This window comes from Tupaia chinensis, unplaced genomic scaffold, assembly GCF_000334495.1.
Source record: "Tupaia chinensis unplaced genomic scaffold, TupChi_1.0 Scaffold000346_1, whole genome shotgun sequence".
Lineage (NCBI taxonomy): Eukaryota > Metazoa > Chordata > Mammalia > Scandentia > Tupaiidae > Tupaia > Tupaia belangeri.
The window spans coordinates 681,762-693,241 of record NW_006159840.1 but is presented as its reverse complement, the minus strand read 5'-3'; the positions used below and the strand labels follow the sequence as shown (position 1 = coordinate 693,241).

The following is an 11,480-nucleotide window of genomic DNA, read 5'->3' as shown; positions in this document are numbered from 1 at the left end:
CAGTCCCCTTAAAAAAAAAAAAAAAAAAAAAAAAAAAACTCTCCAAAAAAAATATATATGTATTAAAAAAAAAAAAAAGAAGCATTTCAGCCCGCTGAATCCCTCTTCTCTGGGTAGCGGCTTTAGAAGTGCCACCAGCTCCAGTCTGGCAAGAAGGTGTCCGTTTTTATTTAGCTCCCCAAGGGATCCGAATGTGCGTTCAGGTTCAGACCTGTGACCTCAGGGCTTGGTAAAGAAGACATTTTCTCAAGATTTTTCACGAGGGGACCCTGTGCCCTGGTGCTCTTCAAACACGTTCCAAACATTTAGGAGACATGTACCAAGCTCTAGAATACGTCGGCCCCGTGCCCGGTCTAAATAAGCCCAAGAACTGCACGCAATTAGTCAGAACATAGACTCTGAATGCGGGATGGAAAAACATCCCTGTAAGCTGGGACATGATGTCCCTGAGGAGCCAAAGACAAAGGGAAACCAACACTGGCTTTAAAAGAGAAAAGGACTCAAGAAGCAAAAACAAACCCAAACCGGAAAGGAAGCCATGTGTCTCTGGTGTGGACAAAGCCACTCCTTCCGTTACCTTCCAGACGTCCTTTGTCACGTTCTTGGTATCAATGAGAACAGGAAACAGGTGGTGGATATTCTGCTTGAACTGGTCGTAGCTTTCTGAGGGGAGAGTCAGAGGGAGTGAGCTGCTGGTGGCGACGGACGGCGCGCCCTCTAGGCCAGTGGGCCAACAGCCCTGGCTAACCGCGAGCAAGCGACACAGGGACAGAAGATGTCCTGACTCCCGCATCGGGGGCTCCACCTCAAACCAACCTCCATCGCCACTTCCAGTACGAAAGGCTGAGTGGTTTCGTGAGCCTCACATGCCTTCTGCGGCCAGCGCTAGCTAAGGCAGTTTGAGAGGTTCTAGCTAACAGACACAGGGAAGCGGCCCTAGCGATGGACACAGAAGTGAGACCGTCACTGTAAGAGACCGTGCAAGGAAAATCCAAGAAAAGTCAACTAAGACCGCTATAGTGAGAAGTACTCCGATAGAAGGATTAAAAAGCAAGACGTCAAACAGCCGTCTACAGGAAAACGTGTCCCAGTCACACCTGCACATAGTTTATGTGAAAACGAAAACACGCACACATGGCCCTGAGGCCCTTCTCCTGTCCTCCCTTCCCTGGGCCCCAGCAGCACCCACTTTGCACTCTCCCCTGTGGTACTTGCTCCCAGCTCGCTCAGCAACCCCCCAGTGCACCGTCAGGCACCTCCCTGTGGCCTGCGCACTAGCTGAGAGGGTGGTGGGTCCTCAGCCCACCTGCCCTTACTCCCCAGGACGCGAGGGCTCCCACCTAGCAGCAGCGGCCCCTTACTCAGAGGGCGAGGGCCCGTCATTACGGTACTGCGCTCGGCTCACAGAAGGGCTGCGAGGGGCTACAGTAACCTTTCCTTGCTCACATAGCCTTTGTTTCCCAGCCATGATTTTGGTTAGCCATTTGCTTAGCATTTCGGTGAGCAGATCACCTCAAGTTGTCCCCTCATTCTCTCAATATGCTCAAAGTCACTCAGGTGTCTACCAACTCACGTCTCAGGGAAACCTCTCTGATTTTCATACCCTTCCAATCGAGTGTTCTCTGTACAGTCACTAATCCCCTCCACCCCACGACTCTGCTGCTGGCGCTATTACCCCACCTGACAGGTAAAGATGAGCTAAAGCAACTTGCTGACAATCACGTGCACACGGGGGTTGAACGCGCGCTCCACCCTGGCTCTGGGGCGCGGTCTTAAGCGCTGTGTGTGCGACAACACCCTCGGTCAGAGGGTGGGCAGAGCTGCAGGCACAGCACTCAACATTAAAACAAAGCTCACTCAGTATTTAACAACGCAAAATAATGCTCTGAGTAAGCAAAGGGGGAAAAAGGACCAAACATAAAATTGTACATACACGTAATCAAATATGTAAAAACCCAAAATGGAGGAGAAAAGCAGAAGTGTTAGCATTAGAGCTGACTGAAGGTGCCTTCTCTCCTTCACGTGCTCCTGCCTTTGCCAATTTTTACACAATGAGTGGGAAACATTTCAAGAAGGGGAATTTGAAGCTTTTTCCCTTGAGAAGACCTCCTGCCATCCCACTGGGGAAGACGGGAACAGACAGAGGGGAGCACAGGCCACTGCCCGACCTCCCCGGTAACCCGCGGCTCCAGCGGGAACGTGCCCGTTAGGGACCTCCTCCCGGGCAGGACTCAGGACCAACCCTTCACCAGGCTGAGAACCAGGATGAGAGGGAGGAGGCTGCCAGGGCGGCCCTACCTGGGAGGGGCCGGAAGAACTTCTCGTGGAGATGCAGCAGGTCCATCATCATGTTGTGTCCCACCAAGGGCTACTTGGAGCAAACCAACACGTGAGAGAAATGAAATCTTAAAGCATGGAGTACCAGCAGTTTTTCACACAGGATGTGGCTGTAGAGCCACTGTAATCTGGCGACCTGACAAGTCCATCCTCACCCTGGTTCTGCCCCAATAAAGGTACCTTAACTGCTTAAAAACAAAGAAGAGAGAAGCAAACAGGAGGATGCAAGACGGGGTGCATGCTGGGAATCTACACCAGGAAGCACTTCGTACTGAAATCCCTGCATGACTGAAAGGGGCAAAGAAGGGGCCGGCAGGGGGGACATGGTGGTTAAGGGCACTGGACTCCCACATGGCCAACCATGGTTCAAGTCCTGAACCTGATGGCTTGCTTTCTCACTTTCCATCTCTCTCTCGAATGACTAGACCTAGCTAACTAACTCACGTATCATAGTTACAACATTTATGGTGAGAACCCTTTATTTCACTGTCTTAGCATTTTTAAAAATACCTTTTTTAAATCAGAGAAAGAAAGAGAGATAGGCAAAAATTTTTTGACAGGTTTTGCCATGCCACAAAGCACCTACCCTAGTCTCCCAGCTATCCAGAACTAAATGCATTGCTTCCAGCTTTAAGTTAGTCCAGAAACTGACCCCAGGTCCACCACATGGCTCCAGCTTAATGCAACTCTTCACTACCTGCATCAACACTGCTGGGTCTCAAAATACATTATATTGTTAACTATTGTCACCGAGTTGTACAAGGGATCTCTTAAACTTATTCTTCCTATTTAACTGAAATTTTAAAGAAGGGGCCGGCAGGGGGGACATGGTGGTTAAGGGCACTGGACTCCCACATGGCCAACCATGGTTCAAGTCCTGAACCTGATGGCTTGCTTTCTCACTTTCCATCTCTCTCTCTCTCTGTGTCCCTCTCTGGTCAAATAAATAATTAAAATAAAGTTAAATTTAATTTTTTTTTTTAAAAAAGAAAGGAAAAATAAAGCGGGGCAAAGAAACAAATACTCCATACCGACAGTCTTTCCCCAAATTAATGTATCATGATTTAGTGAAAGCAAGGCTAGATCCAGGAAGCCAGTGATCAAGGACAAAGAAATGATTATCTTTTATTTTAAGAATTACTTTATTTAACTTTATTTATGTATGTATTTTAATTTGACCAGAGAGGGACAGAATGTGAGAGAGAGAAAGAGAGCGAACCACCAGGTCAGGGACGTGGACAACAGTCGGTCATGGGGGGGGTCCAGTGCCTTAAGCCACCACACCACCTGCCAGCCTCAGGAACAGTCCCTTAAAGAATCTTATCTAACTGTTGAAGGATCCTTCAGCATCTACCACCAGAAATACAAAAGACTACTAAAAGTCAAAAGAACACATACTTGTCCCTACCTTCTGGGCTTTTACCAGCATCTGGAAAAAGACAGAAAAACCCCTCGCAGAGAGAAGAATCCTCTCCTTCCAGCAGCTCTCTCGGTCACAAGAGGTGTTCTCGAGGTACCAGCGATGCTGTTTACTCACTTTCTTCACTATCACCTGAAATGAGAAGAGGAGACAAGCTCCCCCAGTCTGGCTTGTGGGAACAAAGCCCGAAGAAATGACTCTTCATCTCGAAATGAGAGAAAAAAGAGAAAACAGGAGAGAGAAGCCTTCCATGAAGGCCGCATCTGACTCATGAGAATAATAACGGGCCACTAGGGACACCCCATTCCCACGAGAACTCACCCCCCGATCTTTCAGCACCGTCCAGACATTGGGGAGAGCCTGCCTCAGCACCAGCTGGACCTCAAAGGCCTGGAACCCTGCGGCAAGGAAACAGGTGTAACAGGACCTGGAACGGCACTGCGCTTCCTCCGGAAGAGGAGCCCGGGGGAACAGGTGCTGTGAGATGGTGGAGCAAAGGGAGAAGACTGAGCCTCAGGGGTGCCTACACCGGGAGCCACAGGAGGCCAGGGCTGTCACAGCATGACCTCGGGCAGCATTCTCCAGGTACTTTCATCTCTTAAATTGAAGTCACCAAAGAGTTTTGTTTGTGTGGGTTAAAGTCATTGATCTAAGCCATGTTGGAAGTTAAAACTCTCTCTCTCTCTCAGATTAAAAGTAAATGAATGAATAAATAAAAAAATTAAAAAAAAAAATTAAAACTCAAATTTTTTTTTTTGGGGGGGGGAGGTTTTTGCTATAGGGCGCATGCGCTCGCCAGACAGACAGAGAGAGACAGAGAGAAAGCAGGAAATCACCCCCCAGGGGGGATGGTCACGCCGCAATCCCTACTCCTCCCTTCTCCTCTTGGGATCTTGGGCACGCATTCACAGTCACCCGCCGTGAGTTTAAGCCACCGGGTCTGGGACTCGAACCGCAGTCGACTACGTGGGAGTCCAGCGACATAGCCATTACACTAACTGCTGACCCCAAAACTCAATTTTTTTTAAATTAAGTTTTAAGGGACCAGCAGGTGGTGTGGTGGTTAAGGTGTTGGACATTCCCAACATGTCCAATCACAGTTTGAGTCCCAGACCTGGTGGCTTCCTTTCTCACTTTCTCTCTCTCTGTCTCTCTGGTCAAATTAAAATAAATAAATGAATAAATAAAATTAAATACTTTTTTAAAAATTAAGTTTTAAGATGACAAAAACCGTGTATATGTTTAAAACAATATTTTAAAAATCACTATTTTCCAAAACAAATTTAGTGAGAAGAATGACACTGCTCTACATTTCTGCAAAGCTAACATCTGGCTGGAATCTTACACCTGCTTCTGCATTCAGACTGTTGAGATAAGTTATGGTCGTTGAAGCATAAGAAGAAAACCCAGACTCAGAGAGATACGCCGATGGAAAAGGAAAAGGATTACGAGTCTTACCAAGTGACTGTGGATATTCTTTAATACTACACCAAAAACTCCCAGGTGAAACTTTAACGCTCGGTTGTAATGTGAAATCTAAAAATGTCACCAATGGATGTTCTACTTCTGTTAAACTCCACTGGCTGATCATGCCCCGAGTGAGACTTTTACCCACGATTTTGTAAAACCATACACCGTTATTTAGAAAACCCTGACCTGCAGAGTTCTGCAGAGCTTCCAAACGTACACCTTCATTACGCGACACCAAGAAAGGACCTTTGTAAACGTGACCACTGAGCCCATCAGAAAGGCCTTGGATGGGGACCAGCAGGTGATGTGGTGGTTAAGTGCTGGACACTTCCACATGGCCATCCATGGTTTGAGTCCTGGACCTAGTCGCTTGCTAGTAGCTTGCTTTCTCACTTCCTTTCTCTCTCTCTCTTTCTCTCTCTCTCTCTGGTGTCAAATAAAATAAATTAATTAAATTAAATAATTTTTTTTTTTAAAAAAAAAGGAAGAAAGGCTTAGTATTGGGAAACTGACTAGCCTATGGTGGCAGAGGCTAGTTCTTCAAAATTCCAATTTTCAATCAAAAGCTTGAATGTTATCACTAGTAAATTCTGTGAGTTATATTCCTTGAAGTGAGACTTACTTTTTTCATTTGGGAAAATGACTGTGAAATACTCAAGTCTAAACAATCATAGTCAGGAGCCAGAGGGTGGCACGATGGTTAAGGCTACACACTCCCACATGGCCAACTGCGGTTCGAGTCCTGGACCTGGTGGCTTGCTTTCTCACTTTCCATCTCTCTGTGTGTCTTTCTCTGGTCAAATTAAAATAAATGAATGAATAAATAAAATTAAATAAATAAAAACAATTGTAGTTATTTCTAGTAAAAATGATATCCCATGGGGAGAAAAAAAGCAGCCAATTTTACTGCTCAACTCAAAATACCGCACAAATACTCCTCCTCCCCTGACCACGGTACTTTCACATGCAGCAGCTGTTTCATGCAGGCTTTTTATTTTTCCATGCTTTCATGGAGACTTACAACTTTTTAAAAAATTATTTTATTTAGGGAACCAGCAGTTAGCGTAGTGGCTATGTCGCTGGACTCCCACGTAGGCGACCATGGTTCGCGCTGCTTAAAACTCATGCCAGGTGCGTGTGCATGCGTGCCCAAGATCCTGAGAGGAGAATGGAGGAGAGGGGAATGCGGCATGACCATCCCCCCTGGTGGGTGATTTCTCGTTTTCTGTCTCTATGTCTCTGTCTGTCTGTCTGGCAAGTGCACGCGCCTTATAGCGAAAAGCTCTCAAAAAAAATTATTTTATTTAATTTTATGTACATATGTATGTATGTATTTTAATTTGACCAGAGAGTGGGGGAGAGAGGGAGAGAAAGTGAGAAAGCAAGCCGCCAGGTCTGGGACTTGAGCCGTAGTCGGCCATGTGGGAGTCCAGCGCCCTTAACCACCACACCACCTGCCAACCCCAAGACTTAAAATATTTAAAAGATGAGTGATCTGGGACCAGCGGGTGGCATAGAGGTTAAAGCACTGGATCGTATAAGGCCAGCTTCATGGTTTGAGCCCCACACATGGCAGTCTGAGAATCATGCCAGGTATATGTGCATGCATGTCCGAAATCCTCACAGGAGGCTGGGGGAAAAGGGACTGCAGCAGGGCCATCCCTTCTGGGGGGCGCTCTCTCTTCTCTTTCTCGCCTCTCCTTTCCCCTCCCCTCTCCCTCCCCTCTTCTCTCTCCCCACCTCTGGTGAGTACACGTGGTAGGTACCCTATAACAAAAACTTTAAAAAAGAAAAAAAAAAAAAAAGATGAGCAATCAAGGCTGAGATACTTTTTAGTTTTTTGTTACAGGGTACATGTGCTCATCAGAGACAGTCAGTGAGAGAGAGGGAAAGTAAGAAATCACCCCCCGGGGGATTTCCCTTCTCCTCCATTCTCCTCTCAGGATTTTGGGTGGACATGCATGTACACATGCCCGGCTTGTTTTTTAAGCTGCCAGGTCTGGGACTCAAACCTTGCAGTTGGCCATGTGGGATCCAGCCACCCTAACCTCCATGCCCCCAGCTGGCCCCAAAAGCCGAGACTCATATAACTGGGAGTGCTAGTTCTTCACCAAGGAGGTGCTTAAGTAAAACTGGCTTTTCTTGTGGGGGTGAGGGGCACTACTGAGAGCAAATGGCAATGAACTACCCAAGATCTCCACCAGCACCGTCTGGTGCCCCGTCCTAGCTGTGCTGAGGGGCCGGCAGCTTTGCCTGCCATTTTTGTGGTGCCGGGGCAAATGGCACAAGGGCAATGTTAAGTGATAGCTGACACCAGAAGTTAGTGCTGGCCTCCGGGGCCTGCTAGCGAGGGTCTGACAGAGTCCCGGGCCCACAGACAGGCTGAGAAGTGCCCGCTGTGGTCCCACACTGCCCTGTGGGGAAAACTCACTGTAACCAGTCAGCGAGATCAGAGGACACGGGCACTCGGGACTGCAAATGCCGGCTCAGGAATGGAGGTCGTCTTCCTGGGTCTTGACAGTCACATAGGCTGGAAAGCCTCTGGCTTCAGCACTTAGGTCAGATCTCTCTCTGACCCAAGGACTATGTATCTACTGAGCACATGCTAGCATCAGATTCAGTCACCAGCACCAGTGACCAGATCAGTGGGACAGACAGGGGACACTTCCCTCAACTCCTGGTATGTGGCAGTGACCTGTCCCCGTGTGCCCAGGTGGCCCGTGATTACGTCCTGCGTACCGGTGATACCAGGAAGGGTCATCCAGTCGCCTTCCTCGGCCTGGTCCAGCCACCGTGTCACTTCATCGATCACCGCCTTGATTTGGTCTTTATCTAGAGAGCTGAAAACAGGCACAGAGAAGCGGAAACGCTGGAGAATGGCACCGAGGCCTTGGACTGCGTGAGCACTGAGGGGTTTCTGTGGCCTTCAGCTCTGAAGCTGCAACATCATGAACAAAGTGGACGGAAGACAGACCATTTTTCTGGCCAGCTGCTGCCGTGGCAGTTATGGCAGCTGGATCTCCCGGGGCCGACCAGCGGTTGGCGTCCCAGACCTGGTGGCCTGAGAAACACGCCCGACATACGTGGGGAAAAATCTCAAAAAGAGCAAGAACTGGAGTGGACGGGGTTGCGGGGTGACGATTCTCCATGGGAGGGTGGAGAGGGCGCTTTTTCACTTTCGCGCTTTCTGCCTCTCCAGAGAGTGCCCACACCCTCTGATGAATTAAAAAAAAAAAGAAAGAAAGAAAAAAGACCATTTATCCTCTGTGTCATTTTTTTTTTTTAAGAAGAAGGTAAATATTGGGCTTGTCTTCTTTCACAGCTGCACAGGAATACATCCAGCCCCTTTCGGCTCCACTGGGGTGAGGGAGGAAAAAGTATTGGGGTCCATGCTGTTCTAAGCATTACTGTCAGGACCACCTCTTTAGTCAGCTTCCAGAGGTGATCAGTTGCCCTCTGAGGAAAGAGGAGGAGACAGGGACTTGGGTAAACCTGTCCTCTGTCATAAGTATGAGAACATAATGTTGACTTAATGAGAGACCTTTCTCCAACATTTGAAAACAGGTTAAAAATTGGAATTGTGGGGACCAGCAGTTAGCATAATGGCTATGTCACTGGACTCCCACGTAGTCGACCGTGGTTCGAGTCCCGGACCTGGTGGCTTAAACTCACGCCGGGTGCGTGTGCGTGCGCGTGCGTACCCAAGATCCTGAGAGGAGAAGGGATTGCAGCATGGCCACTCCCCCCCGGGGGGATTTCCTGCTTTCTGTCTCTATGTCTCTCTCTGTCTGTCTGGCGAGCACACGCGCCCTATAGCAAAAACCTCTCAAAAAAAAAAAATTGGAATTGTGTCTTTCCCTTACAAAGAGCTACATTTTCATATGAAAACTGGCATCAAAAACAAAAGCAAACTAAACACTCCAGCATTATGGGAGACAATTCTCAGACCAGATAGCCACCATGTTTCAGAGCACAGTTCAAAGCTGTCTAATGGAAGCCCCTTTAATCCCTTCTGAAGACAAAGACTCTAAAGCCGGAAGGGCTTAGATGGCTTAGACAAAGCCAGCAACCGGCTGATGGCGCTGACTGCCCGGGGGTCCCCAGTGGCATTCCCCACACAACGCTGCTGTTCAGCGCTCGTCCTCCACCCCAGCTCCATGGCAATGAGACCTCAGGAACAAAGACTGGCACGAGAGGCCAGAGACACACGACATGAGAGACACAGACCAGCCTCGGGCCCAACAGGGTCAGGAACGCCAAGGCGATGGCGCGATCGCGGCCCAGCCAGGGCGTCAGTCAGTCAGTGCCCAGCACACCCGGCACTCAGGGCTAGCCGAGCGTTTCCCCTGAATTCCCTCGAGAAGACACACCAGACACCAACGCAGTGTCTCCGGCCCGGCAGACGCGGCTGGATCCACACTTCTAGCATCCGAGGGCAACTTCTGTTTCTAATTTGGGCACCAAATTAAGTCAGTTTTCCTCTTTTTTCATTTGAAACACTAACAGCCCATACGATGCAAAGCACTTACCATCAGACGGGAGCGGAAGTGATGGAGGGGACGGCTAATGGCCCTGTGCTCTCACCTCCAGGGCAGGAAGGGAGTGGCCAGCTAAGGGTGGTCACTGCACCCCAGGACGCCGCCCAGAGAATGCAGCAAAACAGCAAGAGACATGCCGACGACAGACCTTACCTGCGAACTTTCCAGCTCCCGGTCAGGAGGTTGTGTTTGATTTTCTTCTCCTGTTCTTCATTCATGTATGGGATTCCATTTTTGAGAAACTAAGACAGGAACAGAACAAGGGAGGAGTCAGGTCTCCCTGTGCCAGGAGCGGAGTGAAGACGAAGGGGAATGGCCCACGCAGGCCGCTCAGGTTCGAAAACTCCCAAGACACTCCTGTTTCCGGCATCGGGGTCGTACCTTGTTATAATTGAAGCCATACTGATTCAAAAACTGAACACTAGAGGCCTGGAAAGAGAATTCTGAATCCAAAACCCCAAACGTCGTAGGGAAGAGAAAGAAGTTACAGGAATGGGCTTCATACCTAGAAAACAAAGAGATAGCAGCGGCCAAAACCACCTTCAGACCTGGGCTCCCAAGGGCGGCTTTGGTGGGCTTTTCCTCTCTGTAAGAGGGATCTCACAGGCTGGGGGATGGAGGAGAGCAGAGCGCCCACCCGCAGGGAACAGGACCCGCTACCGACCCCGGGGCTGCTACTGAGGCAGGACGGGCAGTTCCCCAGCCCTGACTGTCCACAGAACAGCCGGTGCATCCTTTCTGCCCGCCAGTGCCTGGGAGCTACCCGCAGCTTGGACGTCCCTCTTGAGACAACATGCTGTTATTAATGGCTCTGATGGCGTCCTGCGTGAGAGCCAACGGCAGAGGGGATAAAAGCACTCGAGGTACAGAGCAGGGGTGTGAGGAAAGGCCCCACAGAAACGGTTCTGCACAAGACAGACTTTAAGGATAAGCTGGGACCGAGAGGACGGATGGGGTGTGTGGAGGAGTAGGAGAGAATATGGGGCCGGCCATGCAGATGCAGTTGGGTGGGCTGCGGAGGGGACAGCGTGCACCCCACGTGGGCAAGGGCCACGTGATTCACGAAATGCATACATACTTGTCGGACTCTCCTTCGACACTGGAGAACACAGACAAGCCTGCAAGAGCGAGAGTAGGGGAAATGAGTACCCAAGGGCAGCTCCCTGACGTTAACCCAAAGACCAACACAGTGAACAGCGTCTGCACCGTGGACTCACTCTGTGGGTGTACAGCACGACATCTTTACAGAAAGACAAAAAGCAAAGATAGACTAGAAACAAAGAACTGCCAAACTGTAATTCAAGAAGAAAGTACTCATTTAACTGTGGACAGTTCTTCAAACGCAGAAGTAAACATTAAGTTGACATGTTCATGGTTTTGAAACTAGCCAGAGGAAACACACCAAAAACTATAAAGTAAAAAATTTATAATTTTAGGGACTAGCAGTTGGAGTAATGGCTATGACACCGGACTCCCATGTAGTCGACCATGGTTCAAGTCCCGGATCCGCCCGGTGGCTTAAACTCATGCCAGGTACTTGTGCGTGCATTCCCAAGATCCTGAGAGGAGAATGGAGAAGGGACTGCAGCGTGGTCATCCCCCCCTGGGGGGGTGCGATTTCTCACTTTCTCTCTCTCTGTCTCTCTCTGGCGAGCACATGCACACTATAACAAAAAAACTCAAAAAAAAAAAAAAAAAAAAAAAGAAAAAAATTT

At 49.0% G+C, this 11,480-nt stretch overlaps 1 protein-coding gene across 1 annotated transcript in view; it reads right to left on the bottom strand.

Annotated features, from left to right (window-relative positions):
* The window catches only part of PNLDC1 (PARN like ribonuclease domain containing exonuclease 1), a 26,301-nt gene that overhangs the window by 10,042 nt on the left and 4,779 nt on the right, over window positions 1–11,480 (bottom strand). The window contains exons 4-11 of the mRNA XM_006152244.1: window positions 10,844–10,883; window positions 10,147–10,270; window positions 9,919–10,007; window positions 7,967–8,067; window positions 4,079–4,155; window positions 3,746–3,889; window positions 2,299–2,368; window positions 578–663 (exon numbers count right to left, since the gene is read on the bottom strand). Of these exons, the coding sequence (XP_006152306.1) occupies window positions 578–663; window positions 2,299–2,368; window positions 3,746–3,889; window positions 4,079–4,155; window positions 7,967–8,067; window positions 9,919–10,007; window positions 10,147–10,270; window positions 10,844–10,883 (731 nt within the window). The remainder of the gene's footprint in view (window positions 1–577; window positions 664–2,298; window positions 2,369–3,745; window positions 3,890–4,078; window positions 4,156–7,966; window positions 8,068–9,918; window positions 10,008–10,146; window positions 10,271–10,843; window positions 10,884–11,480) is intronic.